The following is a 27,448-nucleotide window of genomic DNA, read 5'->3' on the forward strand; positions in this document are numbered from 1 at the left end:
TCAAGCCTGTAAATGCAAGCTATTCCTTGGGAAGCTCTCATTTAGGAAGTTGTTTGTACCACCATTATCTCTTTCTCTTAAATGGTAGAGGAGGAAAGTGAGACCTGTTGAGCTTCTCTTGGGTGCCAAGAACGACGCTAAGCACATTTTATTTACGTTAACTCATCTTAATTCTCATAACCAACTTAGGCCATCAGAGTTATTTATCCCCATTTTCCAGATGAAGCAGGGGGTGTGTTCAAGGTCACGCAGAGTCAGAGCCATTATTCAAACCCAGGTATATCTAGTTGACTCTTCTTTTGCCAGTTTCCCATGCTTCTTGAATGCACTGTGCTGAGATCTCCTTTTGTGTTGGGTAAGTGATAAAAACACCCGTGATGATAGTACTAGGTCATAACAGTACTGAAAAGGAAAGTCAAAAAAGATGCTTAGCATGATAAAGAATATCGATTTCTAGTCAAAATCCAGTGCTTCCTGGCTAAATATTAGATGAAGTCCCTTTAAAATCACTAATAAATAAGGGCATATCTATTAGTTAGCCTTGTTTTAAGGCATGAAACTGAAACAAGAAGCTGAGACGAAGTTATAATTATTTGTCAATTTGTCAAGGATGTGTTCATAATTCCTAGAGAACACGATTAATTGAAAAACTGTTTTACTTAAGAATTCAGAACTTGTGAATGGGGTACAAGATAGCTTCTTAAAAGTCAATAGATTTCCCATATACTTGCAATAACCAGTTATGAAATATAATGAAAAATGTCCCAGTCAAAAACATCAGTAAAAATTAAAATGTCATCTTAATGAGTACTGTATGTGACCTGTGTGGCAAAAACTGGGGTATTTTATTGAGAGCTATAAAACAGGACATGAATAACTAGGAAATATGACATGTTCCTAGATGAGAAGGTGAAATACACTAAATATGTCAATTTATAGATTTAATGGAATGCCAAACAGAATCCTAAAGGGAATTTAGGAGATTTGATTGAATGGTTTAAGACTTCGTCTGGAATAATAAACAGATGAAAGTATGGAAGAAATTCTAAAAAGAAGAATAATGAAAGAGTACTCATCTTTAAAGAAATTCACAAGTCATAAATCTAAAATAAAAGAGAATAGGAGTCAAGAAGATTAATGAAATAAAATTGCCTAGAAATATTTCCAGTTATGTCTAAAAATTTCACATTTGAAAAAGGAAGAATTGCAGATTAATGGAGAAGAGAAGACAGTCAATAAATGTTTGGAATAACTTGGAAACATACCAGCTTAAACTAAGAGGCTGTAAAGGGGCCTTCAGAAGGATAGCTGTGGACAATAGATACACAGAAGGTTTTTTAGCCTGTACTGTTGGCCTAATATTTAAAAATTGGACAATTTCCCATAAAACTATAGGTTTATGGCTTCCCTTAAAAAATTAAAAGACCAAAATTCCTGCAGGATCAAGGCCCTGCCCACTCTGAGTACTCTGTGATTCCCCACAGCCTCCACCTCATCCCTTTTTCTCACCTGGCCTGCTTCACTCCCTTAACTTACCTGCCTGGCCCCTGGAGGAGCCTGAGTTTTCACCCTCTGATTCAGACTTCACCTCACACCATATGCCAAAATCAGTTCCAGATGGATTAAAGAAGTAAATATTTAAAAGTCAAACTGAAAGAGGGTAAAACCCAATATTCACATATCTCTGGCTTAGACAAGGACTTTTAAACTTAAAAGTCATTGAAGAAATCACAAAGAAAAGAAGACTGACAAATGTTTACATAAAAATGTAAAACTTCCATATGTCTTATAAAACTTATCAAAAAAAAGGAAAAATAGTAGACTGGAAAAATACTTGCAGTAAATATGAGAGACCAACGGTTAATATCTGTATTATATAAGTGCATATACTGTGAAAAAAAGACATTATGATCTCCTAGATAAATGGCTGAAGCACATGTGTAGAAAAGCTTCCAAAAATATATAATATGCTCTAAACATACATGAAATATGTTTAACCTCATTAGTAATCTAAGAAGTGCAAATTAAAGTAATGGTGGATCTATTTTTTTTTAACCTAATAAATTAGAACCACCCCCCCCAAGTTAATACCCAGTCCTGAAGGGGCTTCAGTAAGACCCTAACCACATGTGTTACTAGTTCATTGTAAATTAGTACTGCCGTTTGGGAAGGCAAATCGGCATTTTGTATTAAATCATAAAAATGTTTGTATTTTCAACTTCTGAGAATCTTAAATAAACCAATACCTAGAAAAAACTGCTTGCTTATCTCAGCATTGCTTATAATTGTGAAAATTTGGAAACAATCCAATGTCTAATCACAAGAAAGCATATAAGCAAATTATGGAATAGCCACTTAATGAATATTATGCATGAAACATGGGAAAACGCATATAATTTTCAGCCCCAGAAGTTATGTTTAAAATATGAACACATCTATTAATAGCCATGTAATTTGCCTAACTGGTATTTTAGAGACAGAATTTGAACTTGAATTCAAGTCGTTCAACTCTGAGACCACGACTGTTTCCACCTGCACACTTCCTGCTGTGGAAACCTCAGCGACATTTAGAGGGTGTCGATCACCGTGTTATTAGGCTGGCTATCGGAGCCTGGTGCTCTTCCAAACTGAACTTAACACAGTGGTTCGAAGATTCTACCTGATGGGGATTGTGAACAAGGAGATTTTTGTCAACTTTGTCACCCCTAAGAGTGGGGATTTCCTAAAGATTTCCTCTTCTCCCATTTAGCACAAGTGATAAAATGCGCAAATCTAGACGACCAGAAAAGATTGCAGTTGAACCAAAGTCTGCTCCCAGTGTCATTTCTTAAGTGCCACAGGTGCTGTGGACACATGTGTGTTTCTTCAGCATTCTGTTACACACCTGTATGTATATAAATATTTTAAATATTTTCATTGTTTTTTTGTTTTTGCTTTTTAAAGAATGCACTGTTAAAACCATTAATCACAAAGCAGACCATACTTTCTAAATCAGCTTTGCTTGAGGTGAAAGACTAGTCCCCAGGTGGTCGCTCATTCTGAATGCCTGGTGTTAGAGGATACTAGAGAAGATTCATGGGATTCACGTTAAGAAAGAAAGCATATTTTAAAGAATTCTGCAGTTTGAAAACCTGAGCCTGCTGTTCGATTTCCTGCATCCCCCTCCAGAGTTTACCATGACAATAATAGTCCCTTACATCATACAGGACTTTTCGGAGCGCCATGACATACAGTTTTTTCACTTGTATTTTGATATTGACAACCCAGTGAGGTAGGATGGTACTAGAATTATTGTCCCTGTTTCCTAGAAGCAGCAGCTGAGGTTGAGAAGTCAAGGCTCTTTTACTGGTCCAAGATCACGCAGCAAGTGTGTGGGCAAACCTGGGTTCCAATCCACTTCTCCTGTTTGATTGGTCCCTTCACTCATTTATTCCTGCGAGCAGGCATTCAGCCGGGCTGTGATGCTTGCACACCTTCTATATGCCATGCGCTCTGTTCAGGCAGTGGTGAGGGCCATGAACAAGGCAGACAGGGACCTGCCCTGGTGGACCTCACAGTCTGCAGGGAGAAGGACGGTGACCAGTAATGTGACTGTGATGAGTTATACAGGAAAAGGGAGGGGTCTTAGGGAGCACTCAACAAGGGGAGCTAATCTAACTGGGGCAGGGTCAAGGAAGGGTGATTTTGAGTACATGACAATCTGAGCTGAGACCTCAGAAAATTAAATAGAGAGAGTGAGATGAGTGGCAAGAGGTGAGAAGGGAAGAGAGTTTAGGACAGATGCCCGAGGACCCCCAGCATTTAATGGGTAGCGGAAGAGCCAGAAAAGGAGAGTGAGGATGAGTGGCTAGAGGGGCAGAAATATCAGAAAGTGTGCTGTTTTAAAGCTGAGGGAAGAGAGAGCTTCAGGAAGGAGGGCTAGAAAGTTGTGCCAGATGCTCTTGAGAGGAACTTGTGGTTGAATGTTGTATTTCTCTCCCTCTTGGAGTCCCACCATAATGAGAACAATGATTTAAAAAAACAAACAAGGAACAAACCCACAAAGACAAAAAGAATAAGAGACAATAGCCATCAAGAGATGTCAGTAGACTTTTGGAAAACAGAAAGTGGGTTGAGATAGCAGCATGGAGAAAGCTGAATACTGAACACCTACCCGTGGAAATGTCAGTGAGGAGCAGAGCCCCAGAAAATCTCAGGAAGAAAGCCCAGGTCCTGCAGCGGACAAGGGTGAGGCACAGAGCTGAAATGTGGATGGATTCAAGTCTATGTGATATGTAAGCAGCAGCAATGAGACCATTAGCTTTCCTCTGCATCTCACACAATCAAATTATCAATCAATTGTAAGGGTAGAATAAAGATATTTACAGCCATGCAAGGTCCTAAAATCATACGTTCCATTCACCTTTTCTCAGGAAGCTTCTGGAAAATGCACTCCACCAACACCACAAAGTAAACCAAGAAGGGGGGTCCAGGAAAGAAGGCGTTCAAGAAATGAGAGAGGCAAAGAGAAGTCCCAGAATGATGGATGAGTAGCAGGCCTAGAAAACAAACAGACCAGACGGCAGCAGGGCAGAGGGCTCCAGGTGGGAGAGCTCCAGGCAAACAGAAAAACAGTAGACCAGACCCTTCACCTGGTGTGTTTGACCATGTGGAAAATTCTATTTCAGAGGGATTTTAGTTCTGTTAGTGTGAGTAGAGTCATTAATAGTAACACAAGAAATTAAGCAAAAACCGATGTTTTTCCATTAGATTATACTGGATGGAAGTAGTAGATGATGTAATAATGGACAGAAGTAGTGGGTAACAGTAGTAGTAGATAACATCAAATATATGTCAAAAAATAGCTGTATAAGCACATTATTTGGAAATATTAAAGGCAATTCTAGAAGAAATAGCCAAAAGAGTTGAGTTGCTCTCTGGGGAGTGGCATGCAGCTGTGTGGGTGGAGCAGAGGACTGCTATTTTTCGTTGTAGACTTTATAGTATTGTTTGACTTTTTAAACTATGTACATACATTACTTTGGTTCAGGAAAAAAAAATTTAATGCTACAGAGGTCAAGGAAGAAGGAATTGAAAAGTGTCCACTGGAGGTAGCAATCAAAACTTCAGCAAGACCAGCTGGGTCCCTTCTCCTCACTTAGCCCAGTCGTTTTGGATGGCTTATTTGAGACTAAGTTCCACTTCCAGCATTCCACCCAAATAAGTGTGCTTCTGTTTCACTCCAGTAAGAAAGTCTTTTCTTTCTAGGCCTCATTATCCAGAGTAATCCAAGTTAAGGATACCACGGTGATTGAAACGTGTAGACAATTCAGCCACCTTTTGATGTAGTGTCATGGTTGGGAGGATAAATGAGTACCTGGGTTCAAATTCTGGCACCTGCTCTTACTAGCTGTGTAGCCTTGGGCAAACTTAGCCAAGACAAGTCAGAAAATGGGAGTAATCATCGGCCCTTACTTTGTTATGAGGGGTAGATGAGTCAACACATGCAGAGCAGGCTCCCCACGAAATGCACAATAGATGTTAATGACGTTATTGTTATTCCAAATTCTGCTTTCATATTTGTTTTCACAAAAGTCACACAATTGTCCAAATTTAGATTTTACCTTTTTATGCCCAACTCTACTAATTCTGATAAAAATCAAATCAATTAAAAACATTTATATTGGTTGTAGTTTTGGGGTTTTTTTACTTTTTTAATTTAATTTTATTTTTAAAAACATGGAGCCTAATTCTCCTCCCCTTGAATGTGGGTGGGATTTTTTTTTTTTTGCTTTTTAAACATTCTGGGAACAATTTTTTGGTGAGGAAGATTGGCCCTGAGCTAACATCTGTTGCCAATCTTCCTCTTTTTTTTCTCCCCAAAGCCCCAGTACATAGTTGTATATCCTTGTTGTAAGTCCTTCTAGCTCTTCTTTATGGGATGCCACCACAGCATGGCTTGATGAGCAGTGTGTAGATCTGTGCCCAGGATCCGAACCAGTGAACCCCAGACCGCCAAAGTAGAGCACACGAACTCAACCACTACGCCACTAGGCTGGCCCCTGTTTTTTTGTTTTTTAGCAAAGCACTATGCTGCTCCCTGAGGGAGACAAAGGCAGTGCAATATGGGGTCCTTGTCCTTTAAGAGCATCTCACAGCCCGAGAAGACTTAACGCTGATAGCATTTGAAGACAGCAGATGGGGGTAGGGTGTAGCACGAGATGAATTGTCAAGGGAATTTTGAGAAGGCCAACAATGAGGGTCATTATAGACTAGGGTGGACCAAGAAGGCATAGGAGGATTTTGATCGGAAGAAAGGAAGGGAGGAGCTGCAGAACAAAAATCCGGGATGAGGAGCTACTTGAAGTGTAGAGGAAGGCTGCCATGACTGTCTGGGAATGAGAAGAGCGGGGTTCCCCTCCCAGTCCCACAGCCACCCAGTGGTGAGACCTTGAGGAAGATCATTTTCCTCCCTGAGCTTCAGGAGGATTAAATGCAGTGCCTTGGCACTCTGCCTGACACACAGTAGGCTCTCCTATGATTTTCTTTAGTTTGGACTTTGAGTCTGAATCCCAAAGCAGAAGCATGTTGACTGGCTGAGGGTCTGAATGAAGACGTTTCCTTGCGGGGAGTCAGAGCCTTAGGCCCAGACTTCTACTTCTAGGCAGCCTGGTTGTTGTCAGTCTCGAAAGGTGGATCAAAGAGAAATAGGTACGACAGTGGGCACTTTGATTTGCCTAAAGTACAGCTCCTCTGGGCCTCCAGCTCAGACTGTGGGAAGTCTCTTTTGTCTCTCGTTCCTGTTGCCCATCAGCTGACTGCCCTTCACAGCCTCAATTCCACTGCTCAGCCTGATTCTGAGAACACCTGCCTTTGAACGTGTTCCTCTAAATCCTCCAAGCGCCCTTCTCTGCCTGGAGACTGTGTTTCCAGCCCCCAGTGCTGAGCCACGATGCCTGCATGGAGATGCCTGGGGTGCTGCTTCCTCCTCTGGGCTTTACATATTCATTCCTTGAAGGCACTTGCCATACTGTGACCATCTTCTTGTCACTGCTATCAGACTGTGAGGTCAGAAGGCAGAGCCTGTGCCTTCATTTTTTCTCAACTGACCATTTACCAAGCATTTGCTCTTCGCCTGGCCATGAACTGGGAGCTGAGGCCACAGGGGGCTTAGACCCCACCTTGGCCTTCCAGGCACTAATTGCACTGGAGGAGGCAGCCGTGGAGATAAGGAGCTGCAGTGCAGTTTCACCTGAGCTGTCATGAAAGCTTGAGCAGCGTGCGGGGGTGCAGAGAAGGGAGCAAGTCAGTCAGTTAATCTCCTGCACCTGGCACATAGTAGGTTTTCAGTAACTAGTTGTTTGGGAGACCTAACAGCTTTTGGCTCTATAATCTTGGGCGAGCAGTTTCGCCTCTATAGGCCTCCATTTCCTCATTTGAAAAGTGGGGATAATGATTCCTAACCCTTAATGCTGGGGTGAGAGTTAAATGAGGTCATGTATGAGATTAGTGTGCTTATCCCAGTGCCCAGCACATAGTAGGACTCAATAAAGGATGGTGGTGATGGCTATTGTTATTGCTACCTTATTGAATGTCTGAATTTATTACTTTACTATTAAAAACTTATATCTGCGCTAGAAATCTAAGTTTAGATGGGAAGAGTGAGAGACTAAATATTCTAGCACATCTTTGACTTCCAGAGGATGTTTTTGAAAGTATCCTCTGCCAAGGGTCTTTCTCTTAATTTGCTGTCCTAGCAGCTGGGTGTGAAGGTTGGGATTTGCCCAGGGTCCGGGAGGGACCAAGGGTTACAGTAAGCCTTCATGAATTAAAGCTGCTCTCGCTGAACCTCCCGACCCCTCAGATGACCAGAGCAGTCAGCCCCCTCAGACCTCACTGCTTTGGAGAGGACATGCACCTGCGTCCTCTGAGCGCTGGCCCTCTGCCAGGAATGGAAGGCAGAGTGAATGCAGCTGCTAAGGCAAATGCAGGCAGAGACCCTGTCTCTACAGGTGTGGGGCTCAGGAACAAGGGGCCTTTTAACTGGGCCCCAGGAGGAGGCAGGAGCCCCAGCAGGGGGAAGTCTCTTCCCTGGGAGGGTAATGAGCTGTCTTTTCTGCTTTCTACCACATCCCCTGGAAGCCTCAAGACCCAGCAAACCCAGCATCAGCTCCCATCCCCCTCGGTTTAACAGTGAGCAGGTGGAGCTCACCAGCGATTTCTCACATGGGGCACCACGTGCGTGTGTTTGTGTGTGTGTGCGCGTGCATGCACGCACTCTGCCTTTGGCTGTTGGGCCCACACCCTGGCTGTAGCCAGGATCAGGCCCAGTCAGCAGAACAAGCCTCCCTTGTCGTGGGTGCAGCCAAGGTGCTCAGAGTGAGTAGTAACAGGGGAGAAGGCAGGGGTTGGCCAGTAGATGGGTTCATGGGAAATGTCCCTGGGGTTTCTAGGAGAGGCTGGACCCTTACAACTCATCTTTCATGGGAAGGCTGATGTCTATAGAATGTTGGTCTGTGTCTTGGAGGTATGAGCCGAAAGGAAGAAAGAATTCAGCGGCCCCAATACTTGCACTTGGGCATCCTGCTGTGCTTTAGTGTGAAAGCAGGTGGAAGAAACATAATCTTACATGGACTCAGATGTCTTAATAATATAAACCAGTACTTTGTGGAGACGGTATTGGGACATTAGTTGTTACTTTCCCAAGCTGAGAGCTGGGCTCCCTCTTGTTCTGTTGTCATAAAGGGCACACACCTCCATACACAGCATACCAGGAGCCCCTGATGAAGAAGTGAGCTGAGGTCTGCCAGGTCACAGCCAAGAAGCACTAACCCGTCTAGAAGGGTCCGTGACCCCCTATCCATAGTCGTTCAGCTGCTAACACTATAACACCTACTGTATGTCATGCACTGTTAATCACTCCCATGCTACAGATAAGGAAAGTGGGGCACAGAGAGTGAAGTGACTTACTCAAGGTCACACAGGAGGTGGCAGAGTGGGTGAGAAGGCCTAGAGTCTCCCTCTAAAGCCTGTGCTCTTTCTCTTATACCACACAGCCTCTGACTTGACCTGTCCAGAATGGGTTTGCTTGGTTTGGTTTGTTTTGACTTGGTTTCATTTTACCCACCGCTGATGAGACACTGCAAGCCTCACTACATGCTTTACGTGCATTATCTCATTTAACCTCCAACCCTGCTATGAGGTAGGTGAGTAAGGAAACCAGGGTTGAGAAGACCCCAAATGATTTGCCTGGGGTTGCACAGCTAGTGAGAGTCAGAGCTGGAAGTCTAACGAAGGCCTGTCTGGTTGCACAGTCCATGCTCAGCCGTGGGTCAGGGAGTTCCAGCCCCATAAAGTCAAATTATGGCAGAGTCAGGATCCAGCCCTGAGGCGCTGAGTGCTCAGAGACCAAGCATGGGGAGGCAGGGCCTAGCTCACCATGCCTGGGTTGGTGCTCACACTCCAGCCCAGTGGACAAAGTGGAAGGAACCAGGGACCTGGGAGGAAGGGTGGCCAGCCTCAGGAGCTGCAATCTAGTGCTCCAGGGACCTCACAGGCTCTGGTCATTCAGACGCATAGGGAGCTGAGGGTAGGAGCTACAGACCACTTCCAAACCTCTCTGGGTAGAGAGCAGACGACCCTGGCACAGGCACAGGCCAGCCTTTCATTGGTCAGGGACTTAGGGAGACTTCCCCTTCAGGCCCAGGCAGGGGCTCACATTTGTATTATAACCTAGTATAATGGTAGCTTAGAGATGCTGCTCCTGCCAGAGAGTCAGAGGAGGCCAGAAGTTTCCATAAACTTTTCACAATAGCAACAACTATTTCCCAATTCCTTGCAAGATATGAGTCTTTCACTTTTGCCATTGGGCAGTTTCTGCCTAGAGGCTGAGGGAGTGATCGGTCTGGGTAGTTAGAGCAGCTGTAAAATGTTTAACTTGAACATATAATTACGTTACCATGATCTCTGATAGGATTTGATATCCAGCAGAAGTCCAACTTGGCCTCTGGCCCAAAGATATAGACCCAAGTTATTATGTTGAGTGTTACCTACTAGATAAATAAGAAATACTGTTTAAATCATTCTGCAGCTGACCAACACACGTTATAATTATTGTAAAGAAAAATCCACTGGAGTCTGAGAATTTATCCATCTCGTTAATCGTTTTATTATGTTATGTCCTGGTAGAAGTAATTCAAGTACATAATTCACAGAAGCCATCCTGACAGCTCTTGCTATAGAAAAGAGTTGGGGCTTTGCAAAATTTTATTACTACATGTTCCCAAACACATGGTTAGTGCTGTTTTGGGAGAAGAGAGCCTAACACCGTGTCCAGCTAAATGTAGCAGGCCCACTGGAAGGGAAATGAAAGTGAAGCCACAGGTCTGGAAAAAAATTATAAAATAAAATTTGAAAAGAAATGAAAACAATAAACCAGAAATCAGCAAGGAAATAAGCAGGCTAGGCTGCACAGAAGGAACCTAGCCTTAGGATTTGAGGCCAAACGCACCAAAGGACATGAAACCAACCACAAATAGCCCTCTGTCATTTGATGTTGAATAAGCCTTGAGTGAGCAGCTACTCTAGACAAGGCCAAGTGCCAGTCCCTGGGAGACATGCACAAGATGGGGAATTGGAAATGGATCCCTTCCTCCCAAGGCACTTGCAGTCTACTAGGGAAAAAGAGCCTTACTCATAAATAACCTGACTGCAAGGTAGAAAGCAGTAGGCGATAAGCAAAGGATAGAAGTGAAAGGCCGTTAGGATTCAGATGAGAGAGAGATCTGTCTTGCTAGGAGGAATCTGGGGAGGCTTCTTGAAAGAGGTCGTTTAAATGGGGACTTGAAGGATGGGAAGGACTTGGACAAGTATAAGGGAGTGGAGCGAGAGCTTTCCAGGTGGAGTCCCCAGCGTCTCCACAATTGGGGAGGCTAAAAAGGGTTTATGGGTTCAGGATGGGTGAGGAGCAATTTGGCAGCAGCCCAAAAGGGACCTGAGGTGGACCCTTGGGTCAAGGAAGTTAGTTTGGAAAGGAAAGTTGGAGCCTTAAAGTCCAGGTTCAGAAATTTGAGCTTTCTCCTCTCCTGTGTTTCCTAAAGTATAGTTCTTAAGATTATTTTACGTTATACACAGACAGACTCTGTTTTGAAAATTATGTATTTATTTTAGCAAACTGGAAAAAATATAATTAGGTTTATCGAACTATTATTTCATGGTGATATTGAATTTCTGTTTTCAATAAATTTAAGAAAATAAATGAGTCAAACACACTAAATGACTAAGGACTAATGGTATGTAACTATGGCAACAGCATAAAGGCAGTAACCGGGGCCGGCTCCATGGCTGAGTGGTTAAGTTCGTGCGCTCCCCTGCAGTGGCCCAGGGTTCGGATCCTGGGCGCAGACATGGCACCGCTCGTCAGGCCACGTTGAGGCGGCGTCCTACATCCCACAACTAGAAGGACCTGCAACTAAGATATACAACTGTGTACAGGGCGGGGTTGGGGAGATAAAGCAGAAAAAAAAAAAAGGCAGTAACCAAAAAAGTGATGTTTGGAAGCACTGCTCTAGGCTGGGGTCATCTATTTGGATGCCTCAGGGACCAGGCAGGTGACAGCAGTGCAGGAAGCTGCAGATAGGGGCTGTGGCTGACCACAGTGCCTGGGCCTCTCCTAAATGAGAAGAGATTGTTGCCATGCTGGATCTTCCAATTTTTCAAGAAAAGCCATGATTAAGATTTTTCTGTGAACTCTCCTTTTTTAAAAAATTCTGGCAACTAATTCAATTTTCTTAAAACACCGTGCAAACAAAAGTGACCATAGGCCTCCAGTTTGTGATATGTACTCCAGATGCTAAGGAGCAGTGGACTTATCAGTGGCCAGAAGAGACTCAGTTCCAGGAGGGCAGCTCTGGCCTACAGGTCTAGGACAGCCTGAAAGGGACAAGGTGATTCAGCGCAGACATTTCCAGGTTCCAGGTGAAGTCCAGGCCAACATGGGAGTTTTAACCTGCAGGTATCTAGGTCATCTGTACATAGTTCTGTGCATTTTCAGACCTGACTATGCTGACATAAAAGATGGAAGAGGCGACTGGGTTTTTCTGTGTGGTTTATAAGCAGTATTGAGCTGGGTGACAAGCCTAGATAAATGATTGGAGAATAATTAGCAGTTCCCCCACCCACCTCCTCAGAGCCTGTTTCTGTTCCTCCATTGTCTGTCATCACGGAATAATTCAACACAAAGTGATGCTCATTAGATAGAACTCTCTAGCAGCAGCTGAGTGGAGCTTTAAAAAAAACTGATTTCTTAAATAATTTGTTCCAAAGACAGACTTGACATGAAGTTGGCATGATGATCAGCAGGTCACTGTGTGGGAGCAGCAAAGATGATTATTCTGGATCTGGCTCTTACTGAACCCCCATCTTGCCCAGAACTGCTTTGCATTTCAAAAGCCTGCCTATTCTTTAAGAGCTATTCACATAGTACCTCCTGGAGGACCAAGCCCTCCTCTTTGGAAGTGGTCCACAAGTTCTTTTGCATTCTTGCATAGTTTAGATCTTTCTGTCCTCTCTAGCTTGTTTTGGTAGACCTGTGTGTAAAGGCTCAGCCTTTCTTCCAGACCAATGGTTCTCAAAATGGTACCCAGACCAAGGGCATCAGCATCACCTGGGACCTTACCCCAGACTTACTAAATGGAAACTCCAGGGGCAGGGCCCAGCAATCCATGTTTTAAGAAACCCCTCAGGTAACTGACACAGGCTAAAGTTTAATAGTCACTGAAACTACACTAGAGACAGGAGTAAAGCAACATTTCCTAAGCACCTTCTATGTCGCAGGTGTGTTCTGCATATACATACACATATGCATGGGCGCACACAGACACATCCACGTATATGGTGGTTTAATTTAATCTTCACAATAAATGTATAAGGCAACAGGTTTTCTCGTTTCACAGATGAGTAAACTGAGACTTCAGATACAGGTACTTTCTTACCCATGGAAGTTACAGAGTTGAAATTTAGACCCCAATCTTTCTGATTCCAAAGCCTAAAGCCTTTCTACTGTTCCTTGAGAACAAGGGTCACACTTTGGGTCCTCCTCATGGCTTCAGCTCAGTGGAGTCAACAGAGATTTGTTGGAATGAATGAATGATCAATGAATAAATGGATCAATAGTATTATCTAAGTATGATACAGTTGTGAGTGGCTGGAGCTGCCTTTTGATTTTTGAATGCAAATAGGTGTGTTTGAAAACCAGAATTTCAATCAACAAAACCAAAATAGGGGGGCCAGCCCAGTGGTGTAGTGGTTAAGTTAACACACTCTGCTTCAGTGGCCCAGGAGTCACGGGTTCAGATCTCGGGGGCAGACTTACATACCGCCCATCAAGCCATACTGTGGCGGCATCGCACATACAAAATGGAAAGGGATTGGCACAGATGTTAGCTCAGGACAATCTCCCTCAAGCAAAAAGAGGAAGATTGGCAACAGATATTGGTTCAGGGTTAATCTTCCTCACCACCACCACCACCAACAACAACAACAAAAAAAACAAAATAGGTACTATTTGGAATTTCCTGGCCCTAGCAGCATCCTTTGTGTAGTCCTCACTGTGTAACTGACAGAGACTGGAGGCATAAGGAGTGGGATCAGCATGTTCTCTCATTGGATTGACAGTTGTGGTATATTGAGGATTGACGGTACAGTCCTAGATTAGGTAGGAGTAGAAATCTAGATTTTAATACTAGCTCTGTCACTTATTAGCCGCATGAACTTGAGCAAGTTCTCTGTACCTTCTTGTTCTCACCTATAAAATGGGGAATAATAAATAGCACCTTCCCTTCCTACACACAGAGCTATTGTAAGGATCAAATAAAACTGCATGTAGAAATGCTTTAAAAACGTCAAGTCCTGCACTTACCAGTTATCATCAAAGCCTGCAAACTATCGGGTGGAACCTGATAAAGTCCAAGGTGAATGGATGTGTCAGGGTTCTTTCAGTCTTAAGGAGTGAAAACACACTCGAGCAACCTCAAGGAAAGGACGGTGTGGTAGGGAAGTAGAAGTGTGGTAGGTTCAAGAAGATTCACGTGGTTTGGTACTAAAATAGTCACTGAAAAGCCTCGGGGGGTCAGGGCAGCTCTGGGGGCCGCATATTCATTCTCTTCCTCTCACAGGTCATGGGGCTTCTTGCGTGTGGTAGCCCTACTTCTCTCTGAGCTTCAGCTCCATTCACCACTCCCACTGACAGCCAGCTACCTCTGCTCACTCGGGACTGCTTCCTCTGGCCTTCGGCTCCTTCCTGGCTAGAATAACCTCACCAGCACCCCCTTTCCTTCATATCCTTTGACTTCTGCTCTCGTCACCCACTGCCACATTCCCTGGTACTGTCAGTCCCGATATAAGAGAGCTAAACTCTGATTGGCACAGATCCTCTGTGCACCAGGCCCCCTCCTAGAGCACTGGTCAGCCCATGAATGGACTCTGCTTGGGTCAGGTGCTCATCCTGGTCCAATTAGCTGTGGTCACTCATCTGGTCCACCTGTGCCTGCTGCATAGGCAAAAGCTGTGGGCAGAGCATTGCTCCTCAGAAGGAGCTGTGAGTGAAGGACTGAGAAATCTAGAAGGGAAGGAAAAGCATCTCCAAACCTGGGAGCACACACTTCTCTGTGGACGGCCCTTATGCTCTTGAACAGCAGGGCACTTTTCGGTCTCATCACCACTTGGTGTGTATCTCAGTGGCCTCCCTGGCATGTGCTCATGGGGCATAACAGATTATGCATGTGCAGCATTCCCTGGGGAAGGCAGCAGAACCAAAGCCAACAGCAGGGACTCTGACATCTGTGAAAGCTGCTGCCAACAGCCCCAGGAAAAGAGGTGGGAGCTCTTAGCCAGAGGCAGCCAGTGAGCTGCCTGCTCTCGAGTCCCGACCCTATACGCTGGGCCCAGTGACTAGCTGGAGGCACCTCTCACTGGATAGAGGATAATGTGATGCTGGTTACCTGAGGACTCAGCGGGGAGGTTTGAAAAGTTGGAGTCTGCCCATAAAGGAGCAAACTTTCTTTCTCTCCCTCAGGCCATTAAACATGATGATTTTCTCAGCTTTTTCATCAGTTTGTATCAGTTTGCACTCAGTGTCCTGAGTACCGACAATCTGGTTTGATTCATTAGATCCTGGGATGTTAGCTCTGAGAGATCATCTATGCCATCTACTTCACTGGAACACCTCCAGAGCCAGAGTGGATGCTCAGTAAATATTTGCTGAATAAATTTAATGCATTTTGTAGATGAAAAGAAAGTCCCTGAGAGAGGAAGGGACATGGCCAAGGTCACCACCTAAAAAGTTGGTGGCAGGAGTAGAACCAGAACCAAAGTTTCTTGATGTGGTTCCGGCATGTTCCCTTACAGCATGACTCATAGAATCAAAAGATGTCAGATCTGAAAGATGCCATTCAGCTGATCTTTACCGCACCCCCCACAATATTCCTGCCAGTCATTAATGTGTCCTCTCCACGGATACGTCCAGTGACTGGAAGTGTATGACCTTATAGATCACCATGTCCATCCATGTAGTCATTTCACTGACATTTAACACCTGCTCTGAGTCAAGGGTGATACTATTTCCTGAAGACTCAGAGATGAATAACACGTTTCCTGCCCTCAAGAAGTTTACAGTATTTGGGCAGATATATACACATCAACAGAATATAACCCAACGTTGTAAGTGGTATTCTGCTCTGACTCTTACAAAATTCTTTCTTCTTTTGAACCAGGTCCATTTCCCAAGGCCCATAGTCCTCACTCATTGGACCTGCGTCACCTGTTAGGGCCACAAAACATAAGTCTAATCCTTATTTCACATAATAGCCCTTAAGATATTTTTATATAGAGGTCATATCCCCCTAATAAGCTAAATTCCCAATTCTTTCAAGAATCCTTTATTTGGAATGTGGCTTCAAGTTCTCTTATCCTTCTGGTTGCTCTTTGATGAACATGTTCCCATTTATCTTAGTCTCTTTTTTTTGTCCTAAAGATTGGCACCTGACCTAACATCTGTTGCCAGTCTTCTTTTTTTTTTTCTTCTTCTTCTTCTCCCCAAAGTGCCCCCAGTACGTAGTTATATATTCTAGTTGTAGGTCCTTCTGGCTCTGCCATGTGGGATGCCGCCTCAGCGTGGCCTGACAAGCGGTGCCACATCCGCACCCAGGATCCGAACCAGCGAAATCCTCGGCCGCTGAAGCAGAACGCACAAACTTAACCACTAGGCCACGGCGCCGGTCCCCTTATCACTCTCTTAAAAGTGGCCCCTAAATGTGAACTACTGAACTCCAAATATGGTCAGAGAGTGCAATGCAAAGTTGAACTTCCCATCATTCCCTTCATTCTAGGCTTTGTACATCTGAAAATAGAGGACAAGGAAACAATAGCTTTGTTGGCCACTGACTGTTCTCTTGAGTCTGACTGTTGGCCATGCTTACTGCCATGACCTCCTTCCTCCATTCCTTCTTGTGTTCCTGCTCAGTTTCTCAATACAACAAATATCACTGAGGACTCGCTTTGTGTGTAGCACTCACCAGACACGTTGGAGAACCAAAAGTCATGCCTATCTTCAGGGGGCTCACAGTTTTATTGGTGAAATTTGGTTTGCTCTCAAAGAAATAGTTAAGCAAGAACCAAGACTAAATATAATCTAGGGAACAATGTCTTTCCTAGACCCCTTCTTAGAGCCACTCTTAATGGTGGTTGGTAGACTTCTGGGTATGATTGAAAACAGACCTCCAAGTTCAAATGCCAGCGCGGAGCTGGCTTCAGGCCCAGGCTGTCAGGGGCTTTGTCAAATTTTTGTCATTGCTTTGACCTAGACTGTGGCAGACTGAAGGCCTTTGAATTCCATCATCTGCAAAGAAAGCTGGGGCACCTACAGGGACTGACACCTCACAGGCCATGGAACAGCTTTCCAGCACCTGGCACCTGCCCACTGCCAATCTAGAGCGCACAGGGAGAAAAGTTCTTTCAGATGTTGGCATGAGTTGGGCTTCTGGGAGACAACAGGTTTAATTTGCTTTGACAGTGCTTTCCCCCTCGAGGAAATTTACCCAAACACCCTGCCGTCTTCACATTCAGCATATTGCTTGTTTGCTTTCTCGTTTTCACCGTGGGGAGTTTCTATGTGTTTTATATGTGTGTGTGTGTGTGTTTACCCCCACCAACCCACCTTGCCTTATTTGGATTCATCAGCTCAAGTCAGGAATGTTGTTTTGGTTCACAAATGGAAAACATATATGACCCTTCCTGTAAACCAAAATACCAACTCTGCTAAGTCCTGGGCAACCCTCTTTACATGCATAGCGTGACACTAGTTGCTCTTCAAGATAACCCTCTGAGGTGGGCATTGTCGTTAACCCCATTTCACAGATGAGGATACTGATGTTTAGAGATGACTTATCCAAAGGGCCCATGGCTAGCAAGGGCAGCCTGGTGCCAGAGCTCATACTTTGGTCCAGGCCATAATCCACAAACTTTGGCTTCAGAGAGAACTTGGTGCACCTACCAGATTTGCCCTTATAGCTGTGTGACCTTGAGAAGGTGACTTCAGCTCTCAGTCTCCATCTGAGACTGTAAAATGGTAGCAAAGGTACCAATTTATCATAATTATTATGAGGAATAAATTAGAATATATGCTAGACCTTTCACAGTTCCATTTGAGGGAATGAGAGGGTCTCCGTTAGATTCTTCTCTCCACCTCAAGTTGCTGTAGAATTAAATCCCAGCTATGCTACTACTTTGTTTCCCTCTTTTCTTTTGGTTGCCGATAATAAACCCCGTCCCCTCTCAGAAACATAGGCAATGTAATAGACGCAACCCAAAGTATAAATTTCACCAGAAGCGGTCAAAGTGATGTATCTAATCATCCAATTGGCTGTCCTGGAGTCCAAGTTCCTTCCTTCTTGCCTGTAGCATTAGCATCCATCTTCCTACAGAGAAGCCAAGAGGAGGCAGCAGAGGATGGATCTCTGTTAGGCAATAGGTGGACCTTGGTTCATCAACCAAGCACTCCCAAAGAGTTCCTGACATCCACTTTTACAACTTAAGGAAAGACGACAGAAGCCAAGGAAGGAGTTGTAGGTTGTACACGCAGATTTCTGTTAGCTGAAACACATCACAAGGGAACAAAACATAGCAGAGGGGCTGGGAGGGAGGGATAAGTGCTGGGTGAGTAGAAAGGAGAGACTGAGGATGGCTGGGGGGCTCCGATCTCACAGCTGGTTCCTGTCTTTGGTGCTGGAATCCAGCATCAGGCTCCTGTGACCACAGAGATCTGCCTGCTCAGACCAGGGCGGGGGGCAGGTGTGCCCATGCCATGGTGAGCTGATGGAGGAGAACAGCCTCTCCTCTTCTAGTGTAGCTGCCCTTGTGAAACATCAGTCCAGTCCAGGCAATTAGGCTGCCCAGCAGTCCTCCTTCAGGCAGGATTTTCCTCTGTGGTCTTTCCTTGTTTCCTACAAAATGAGGCTTTGGGATTTCAAAAAAGAAAAGCAGAAGGTGGCACATGATGGCAGGCTTTTCTGGGCAGCAACCCTAGACTCAGGAGGACATATTTACCAACTGTGATCATCTTTCACATTGACACAGTGCTGCTAATGATTTGTTTGTAGAAAAGCTAGTGAGCAGACAAAATGAAGCACTACGGTGGGCTCCCCAAGGCCACTGTGGTTTCCTGCCTCCCTTGGCTCCTCCAGCAAGGAGCACTGTTGTCTTTTCTTCCTCCTGCTGATGCCTCTTTGTATTTCGAGCAATATTTTGTTCAGCATCCAGAGAACACACCCACTCACCACACATGTCCAGAGAATAAGCTAAGGAAACATTTAAACTCTGCGTTCCAATATTGATGAAAGAAAAAAACAAGTTCCTGAAAATCTAATTTCCTAGCAGGACTCACTGCTGTGATAGAAAAGCAAAGCTAAGGAAAAAGGCCCCCGTTTTCCAACATACCATACACCCAATTATGAAAATCAGTTATTCATAGGAAGCAGAACTTTTCATTCAAATCTGAGCAGATCTAAAGGTACACCTTCTGCTAAATGAAGGCAGCTGGAGTTTGAACGTGAGCAAGGCAGGAAGGAACTGTGGCAGAGCGGGGGTTAGGTGGGAGAAATTCACCAAACACTAATTGGAAACATACAACATATTTTTACAATAAAGTTCACACTTCTCCCAAGCCAGTGAATGTCACTTCTGCACTAGCGTTTAGCACAGAGCTATCTGGTCAATGGAGACTCATTATTTGTGGGATCCCAAGTGGACCCCAAGTAAGTTGAAATCCTTCCAAGTGAAAGAAAAACTATATACATAAACATTTCATCAGAAGGAAATATTCTCCAAATGTCTCCCTTCTACTTCCTTGTTACCATCGTAAAATTTCTCCATGTCTCCTAAAATTTCTACCTTCTCTGACACCAACAGCCTGGGGCGAATTTTGTAGCAACAGCCTTCGATTCTGTCAGATTTAGCAACCAACTATAAGTCACAAAAAATACATTTTCCTTGCTTTTTCACTATGAAGGCTGCTTGGCAGATGATTAACAGGTTTGTATCTTGCAGACTTCATAAATCAAAGTCTACAAAGTGTGTAACAGTTCTCTGCAATTGATCCCGTTAGAAATGCAACTAGAAATTATAGCAGTTTTATTAGGAGACATAATTTTATACCGTTGGTTTTGAGAAGGACTGAGCCGTAGAATTTTAGATCTAGGAGGGATCTCTGAGATCATCTAGTTGAATTTTTTCAGTGATAGCAACAAACGTTTATTGAGACCCTTCCATGGTCTGAGTACCAGGGCAAATGCATAAATGAACAAACTCAGTTTCTGCCCCCGAGGAATTCACAGTCAACAATGGAGACTGTATGGTGCTTTAATATGGGTGTGGGAAACAGAGTCCTGGGAGTAACTTAGCCTTTTAAGAAATCAGAAGGGCTTGTCAGAGGAGGTGACTTTTGAGCTGAATTTGAAAGAAGGAATAGTAGTTACCAAGCAGGAAAGTATGGGAAGAGCAAGTGCAAGGATGAGGAAACGGGTACAGAAAGATCAAGTGACTTGGCCAAGATCCTGCAACCATTCAGTAGCAGAACAGGACCTGGAAGCCAGCCGTCTGCCTCTCTGTCCTGTACTCCCTCTGCAACACTGCAGGTGGAACCCACCCTCCAATTGTACCATTAGCTGATAACGTGAAGTGAAAATAATCTTGCCTTAAACTTGACTCAAAATTCTTATTTTTTAAAAGAGTATTCAAAACGAAACTTCCTAAGTCATTCTTTATAAAAACAGCCTTTAGGAAGTCACTTGTGACATAAAAGCATTAGGAACATGGGTTCTTCCAGGCAAAGCCAGTGGAGAGCAGAGATGCTCGGGGCCATGGCTCATGAGCCTCACTCTGCAGGACCCAGAGCACATGGCCCTGAAATGAAGCCACCTGTTGGATTAAACCCTCTTGTTCTTAACTCCGTGTTAGTGTAAAATTGTGCTCGTGTTAGCAGAGGGCCGACATTGTGTGAGTGGAATTTCCCGCACATTTGAACCCTTTCTCCCAACTTTTTGTTCCTTCACCTTTTTCCGCATCTATCCATCCTCAAGCCATTCTTCAAGCTCACCTCCTCTGAGAAGCCTTCCCTTTGCAGGTTTTGCCCCATCCCAGCCTCCATTGCATTGGCCTAAAGTGCTTGCTGCATTTAAGGCTTGATGCCCTTGTCTGGATTCCTATTCTGCATGGTTGCTCTCTTAATTAGTTATAGACTCATGGAAGTTTAGGACAGGAAGTAGTCCTGGGGTCACCTCTATGATCATCTTCATCTCACATATGAGGAAGGTGAGGCCCAGAGAGGGAAGGAAGGTGATGTAGGTCACCAGAGTGGTGCAAATAATCGACCCCAGAACCAGGTCTCTTCACCTCCAGACAGAGCTTCCTCCGTGGCCTGTGCTGCTGCCCGGGTGACAGCTGTTATCTCGTTCTCCAGTTAGGCTGCACGTTTCTTACAGACAAGGCTCATGTCTTGTGTGGTAACAGCTCATGTAACAGAGGCCTTAGTCTTGGCTTCGTGACTAAGAGTTGTGAGCTAAGACAACAGGTTGAATCCTTAACTCTGCCGCACCTTACTAACCTTTTCTTCTGCTTTCACCTCTGACTCTGCTGACTCACTCTGAGACCTTGAGGAAGTCCTCTGGGTCTCAGTTGCCTTCTCTATGAAATGAGAGCATTGGGCTAGATGATCTCTGGGATCCCTTCAAGCTCTGAAAGTTGTAGAATTCTCTACCTTCCAACTGGGTCCCTTGCTGTCTTCAGGACTGGCCTCTATGTCCCACAGATCTGCCTCATTCATTCATTCTGGCTTCTGCTAGGGAGTATGTTCCTTCAAGGCCCAGATAGCGTAGTACCATTGAAGAAGATCAGGCTTAGAGTCCAAAGGCCTGGGTTCAGATCCTGCCTCTATGACTTAGTATTTGTGTGGCCTTTAGCAAGTCACTTCACCTCTCTTTCAGCCTCCTTTTTTTTTTCTCTTTTTGTAAAATGGGAATAACAATACATGCTTGCAAATTTGGTGACAGTAAAATGAGATAAGCTTTGTGGACATACATGGCACAAAGAAGGCATTCTGTATATAGTGGCTTCTTTCCTTTATCCACATACAGCATTATCCAGAAATAGGCTGTTCCAAAGAAACAGATTTTCTAGATAATGGGTTTACTACCTGGAGCTACAAAACATTGACTAATTTTTTACTAAATCTTTCTGAAATGAATTGTATATTTCCTTGACATGTTACACAGACAATACCAAAGGTATTAGAAAGAGTTAGAGAAAGTAACATCCCTGCAGAAGGCGGGCATGATAGCAGATGCTGGGGATGTGGGTAGGACAAAGGGAATATGAAAGAAAACTCCTATGCCCTTTGAAAGAGCGTGGATTTTTTCATCTCGGCAAATGGGAAGCCAGTAAAGGGTTTTAAGTTGGAGAATAACGGGATCAAACTTGTTTCAGAGAGATCACTCAGGCTGTTGGGGAGTGATTGAATCAGGGTGGGGAGCAAGAGAGGAAGCTGAGAGACCAGCCATGAATCTGTTGTGTTAGCCCTGGTGAGAGATGGTGGGGACCTGGACTGATGGATAAAAACTCAGAGGTGGGGCTAGACACATGTACAAATGCCCACTAGTTTTATGAGAAAGCCAATTAATGGAGTATCAGCCCATTATGAGAAAAACGTAAAACAGAGAAAAGTGTAAAGAAGACTACAGAATCACTCAATAACCCAGAATCCAAAGGTAACACTGTTAACAGGTTAAATTGTATTTTCCCAATGTCTTTAGCTGAACAATTTCTGATGAGTTTGTAGGCACAAATTTCATTTATAAAAAATTGGTTCAGGCAGACATTTTCCAGAACATGTCTCTTAATGTCAGTTGAGATGTACCTCAGTAAGGATAAAAATAACATATAATTTTCAAGTCTATTGGTTCTTTTCAGTGACTGGGCCAGCAGAGCTCAAACGTGTGGGTCCTGGTTAATCTGAGGCTTGTCTCTGGAGCCCTCTGTTTGGGTAAAGAAATTTCTGTTGTCAACTCTCCTCTCTTCTCCCCCAGAATCCGTGGATAACTGCCCCAGCAACTGTTATGGCAACGGCGACTGCATCTCTGGGACCTGCCACTGCTTCCTGGGCTTCCTGGGCCCCGACTGTGGCAGAGGTGAGAACTTGCCATCTCCATCCCCAGGCCCCTCAGCAGCTCAGGTGCCATTTCTCAGAGCAAGTGCAGAGCTCCAGGCCACCTCCTGACTCCCGTGAGAAGGGCTCCCAGGGGCCGTTCTTCAGAAGCCCTGAGAGGGAGGTCTGCAGGCAGAGCCAAGGCCTCCTCAGCCACGGTTACGCACGTGTGCCTGACTGGGGTGTCAGGAAGGTTGGGCCTTTTCAGGGGCAGCGACAGTGAACTGCATGTCCGTTGTAGGGGCAGGGGGCCCTTTTAAAAAGTTAATTTCCCCTTAGAGGGGGTGATCAGCCTTTGCCAAGCTACTTTGAAGTTCATCTTCAGCCAGTGTGGCTTCTCTCTGGCCTTGTGGAGGGCCCTGAGTTGCTGCTCTGTCACTGCCATCTAACAGCCCAGGCACAGGAAGAATCTTGGCTAAGGCCACCACAGGGAGGGACTTGGGACGCAAGCCTGCTCGTCTCCACACAGGACCCTAATGTTGCCTGATAGTTGGGCACGTCCGGTGCTGATGCTAACCACTATTGAGATAGTTTAAAAGGCTGCTCATGATCTACCCTGGGCATTTGGCTTTCATGTCTGTCCTGGAAGAATTAACAAGGAAAGCGCCAAAGGAGATCTGTAGTCCTGAGAATTTGGCGCTCCCCTTGGGGAACTAAAATGGCCCCTTCCTTTGGTTTTCCCACCTCTCCACTCATTCAGCAGGTGTTTGCTTCATGCCCTCTAGTGTTTGTTCTTGTGCTGGGCGCTGGAGTTACAACACTGAGCAAGACCCGCTCCCAGGAGCTCTCAGTCTGGTCTGGAAGACAGACAAGCAAACAGATGATTACAAAGCAGGACAACAATAAGTGAAACACACTGTATAGCAAGGGTAAATGCAGGGAGTGCCTGTCAGAGTAAAGGGAGCGGCTGTCTTAGCTTGGACGGGATGAGGACCAGGAAAGGCTCCCCAGATGAGGTGACACGGGAACCAAGACCTGCTGCTTGAGTCGTCATTCACCGGTGAAAGGCCGAGATGGTTTCCCAGGCTGAGGAGACAGCGCCCTGCAAATACTGCTGTGACGCTGCTGTGGGGCTCTGCTCATCCCTCCAAATGTGAAATAGGCTCAATTTGAGGTAGCAGAGCTGGCAGCCGGCAGCCCCGAGGAAGCACAGCAATTACCTGCTGAGTGCTTTCAAAAGGAAAGAAGCCAGTGGGGGTCAGGGGAGGGCGGTGCAGAGAGAAGAGCTGAGTCATTCCTTCCAACAAGAATTACTGTCTCATCCTATATGCACTTAAAGTTAAGAGTCATATATAAAATAGCCTTCATGTATCTTGGTAAGGCTGGTAGGTACTTACAGCACAATGCAATATAATTTATTTTTATATAGTGTCCTTCATACAGATGATCACAAAACCCTTTTTGCTAAGAGGCAGAATGGAAAAATAATACTAAAGAGCCAAGTTGGGCTCAGCTATTCTCTTATGGGGGCAGTGGTGTATGGGGCTGGAGCGGAGGCCTGAAAGGCTAGGAAAGCTGGGATTCGCTGGGATAAAGGCAGTAAGTTATGCTGCAGATGAGGTGTGGGGAAGCAAAATGGATGCTGTCAGAAGGCGAGCGCTGGAGGAGGGCTTTAGGGAGGGAGGAGGCCCAGTGAGCCCGAGGAACAGGTTGAAGCTTCCTGTGTAAGGGCCCCAGCAACCACCGTGCTGCCCCAGTAATCGGAGGGGGGCAAGGGAAAGCACTGTTCACTGGGCACCAATTCTTCCAGGCCCTGCACTGCACACCTTCACCTACAGTTGCAGATATGTTTAAACTGGAATGAAATAAAGCAAGAGAAGCAGGCAGATGGACACAGGTGGGAACTGTGGCAAAGCCCTTGAGGCTCTTGGTTGAGCTGGCAGGCTGAGGGGAGAAGGGAACAAAGGCAGGAAGGGTACGCTGGGGTTGACTCATGCCAGGCTTCCCGTGCTGTCTCCCCAGCCTCCTGCCCCGTCCTCTGTAGTGGGAACGGCCAGTACATGAAGGGCAGGTGCCTGTGCCACAGCGGCTGGAAGGGCGCCGAGTGCGACGTGCCCACCAGCCAGTGCATCGATGTGGCCTGCAGCAACCATGGCACCTGCATCATGGGCACCTGCATCTGCAACCCCGGCTACAAGGGCGAGAACTGCGAAGAAGGTAAAGCTTGTGTGCAGGCGGCCCAACACCTTGCTTTGAACTAGAGGCCAGCACACAGGGCCGAGAGGGCTTCCAGGGAGCAGAGGAAGCTTCCTGAGCCATCAGCCCTGTGACCCCCACCCCAGGCACCATCAGCAACAGTAATTAACCTAAAGGAAGAGGACAGACAAATCAGGGGCCTGGTCAGTAAAGGGAAGAGAAGTGTCATGCATGGAGCACTTACTGTATACAAGGCTCTGTGCTGGAAGCCTTGTAACATTTAACTTCAAACCCAGTAGGGTGGGGTAATCATCTCCATTTTAGAGTTGACGAAACTGAGATTCGGAGAGTCAAATGACTTGCCCAAGGTCACTCTGCTAGTAGATGGCAGAGCTGGGTTTGAGCCCAGGGTTTCTGGCTCTGTAGCCCAAATTCTTTCTCTCCCTTTTAAGCTCGTCTGCTCTCCAAGTATGAGTCTATTATCGACCTTCAGACTCTGCCTTCTGTAATCACAGTTGCGAGTGTGTGTGTGTGTGTGTCTGTCTCTTAGGTGCTCATAAGAGTGTCTCTCTCCTTCAAAAAGTAAATATATGCCTGTGGAGATGGAGGCTAGAAAGTGAACTGCCATTTAACAGTGTTGTCAGTTCTTTCCCAGAAAATCTAACCAGGTGCGAGAAGTAAATATTTCTATTTCACAAACCAAGAAACTGAGGCCCAGGGAGGGGCAGTTGACATGCCCGTGGTCATAGAGCTACTTGATGGCAGGGTTGGATTCAACCCAGGTCTTCCCACTTCAGATCCGGAACTCTTTCTTCCTTGGTGCATGCGATTTCCATATGAGAGGAGGAGTCTTAAATCCACCAGCAATATGGAGTCACTTTGAAGAGTGCGCCCTCTGGAATCAGATGTAGGTTTGAGTCCAGGCTCTACCACCAACTCACCTCAGTTCCCTCATCTGTGAAATGGGAATTCTCTCCTCTGAGCCCTGAATTAAATGGCCTGTGTAAAGCACTTAGCTCAGAGTCTGACGCATAGTAAACGCTCCATAAATGTGAGCTCTTATGTTATTAGTATTGTTCTGGGGACGTGTGAAGCACTTGTCCTGTTTCACCCACTCACTCTGTCCAAGGTCTTTTAAAATGGATGGGCTTTGCCGGTTGAAACTGTGAAGAATGCTAATAGTCGTTATCGCCCACTGTCCACCGTCTCGGGCCCTGGCACCTTCTCCTGTGGGTGGAAGAGGCTCCAAGGAGAGCTAGTCTTCTAAACCCACTTGGGATTTAACAGAGAGCCCCCTTCAAGGCTTTGTTTTCTCTAAAAAAGAGAGAATATAACCAGCCGTTTTAAAAGAGCAGGGACAGGAAGGCATTAGTGTCTGAAAGCAGCCGTCGCATCTCTGAGACGGGCTGTCTGTAAACCCCAAGTGTGGCTGGAGGTCCTGCTTCAGACCTGTCAGCGTCGATGGGGATTACTTCGGGCTGTCTGAGAGCAGAGGACGACAGCGCCTCGAACAAAGGAACCTGGCTTTCTTATCCCGACAGTGGTGACCTTCCTCTCTTTTCCCTTTTCATTTTAGTCGCTTGAGGCAAAGACCTTGAGAAGAAAAGAAAAACAAAGAGGCGATCCCTCTTGAAACTGTGGGGCCGTCCCACCCCCAGCCCCACGGTGTTGTGTGTGTTCCGGGGCCGGGCGGTTGTGCATCTCCACATCAACCAGGCCTGGACCGGCCCCAGCGGAGTGCAGGCTTAGTCACAAAGAGAGAAAAAAGTTGTTTAGCTCTTTGATTTACGTTATCATTTTAAAAGAAATGTTTTCGCTCCTGCTTTCTTTTCTGAGGAGGGCCATCTGGTACTGATTCCTTTTATTATTTCTGTTTCTCTGACAAAGCGTCATCGCCTGGTCCTCGTGTTTATAGCGGGGCTTTCTCAGAGCCCTTTGTCCTCCCCCCTCCCCTCCCCCCTCCTACCTCAGCTGTGTTCTAACTGGTTTCACTGTGTTTATAAAACATCAGCTAACAAGCTGACTTTTTTTCTCTCTCTCCCTCTTCCTTCTTCTGAAGTTTATTGCCCCATATTTTTTAGAGCCGCGCCAACAGGACGGTTTGGAGGGAGTTGGGGGAGGGGCAGCAGAGAACAGCTTAGGCCTTTTGCAGTGAAAAGTGAGACCCCGTGTTTGGGGTCCTGAAGAGTGTCTAATAGCTTGTCTGGTCACTGAAGCGGAGAACATTTTAGGGAAAAAGTGGTGTTTGCAGCCTGGCCATGCAGGCCTCATCATTTCATTAATGGGCTTCTGCCAGAAATTTTGGCTTGAATGGCAAGCTCTGCAGAGGGAAAAATGGAACTGTTTGGCACCTCTTCTAAGAAGAAACTAAGTTGTCTTCTAAACCAAGTTCAGGCCGCTTCCCTGCCAACTTCTCCCCTACTCCTTCGGCGTGGGGCTCCCCCACCCCAGGCCTACTGGCTCTTCCCCTGTTATGCATAGCTGTCTGCAAAATAAATCTCGGTCTATCCCAGTGTGATGGGAAGAGTGATAGAAAGAGATCATTCTAGTCCCATCCTAGGGTTCCTGTCACCCAGGGGCCCA

The 27,448-nt window shown here is 45.5% G+C and overlaps 1 protein-coding gene across 8 annotated transcripts in view; it reads left to right on the forward strand.

Moving 5' to 3' along the window:
* TENM4 (teneurin transmembrane protein 4) overlaps positions 1–27,448 on the forward strand; it is a 728,135-nt gene that overhangs the window by 559,647 nt on the left and 141,040 nt on the right. For all 8 annotated transcript variants that reach the window (XM_070490574.1, XM_070490568.1, XM_070490572.1 and 5 more), the window contains 2 exons: positions 22,611–22,712; positions 24,692–24,886. In XM_070490574.1, coding sequence (XP_070346675.1) covers positions 22,611–22,712; positions 24,692–24,886 — 297 coding nt within the window. The remainder of the gene's footprint in view (positions 1–22,610; positions 22,713–24,691; positions 24,887–27,448) is intronic.

This window comes from Equus asinus, chromosome 20 (genome assembly GCF_041296235.1).
Source record: "Equus asinus isolate D_3611 breed Donkey chromosome 20, EquAss-T2T_v2, whole genome shotgun sequence".
Lineage (NCBI taxonomy): Eukaryota > Metazoa > Chordata > Mammalia > Perissodactyla > Equidae > Equus > Equus asinus.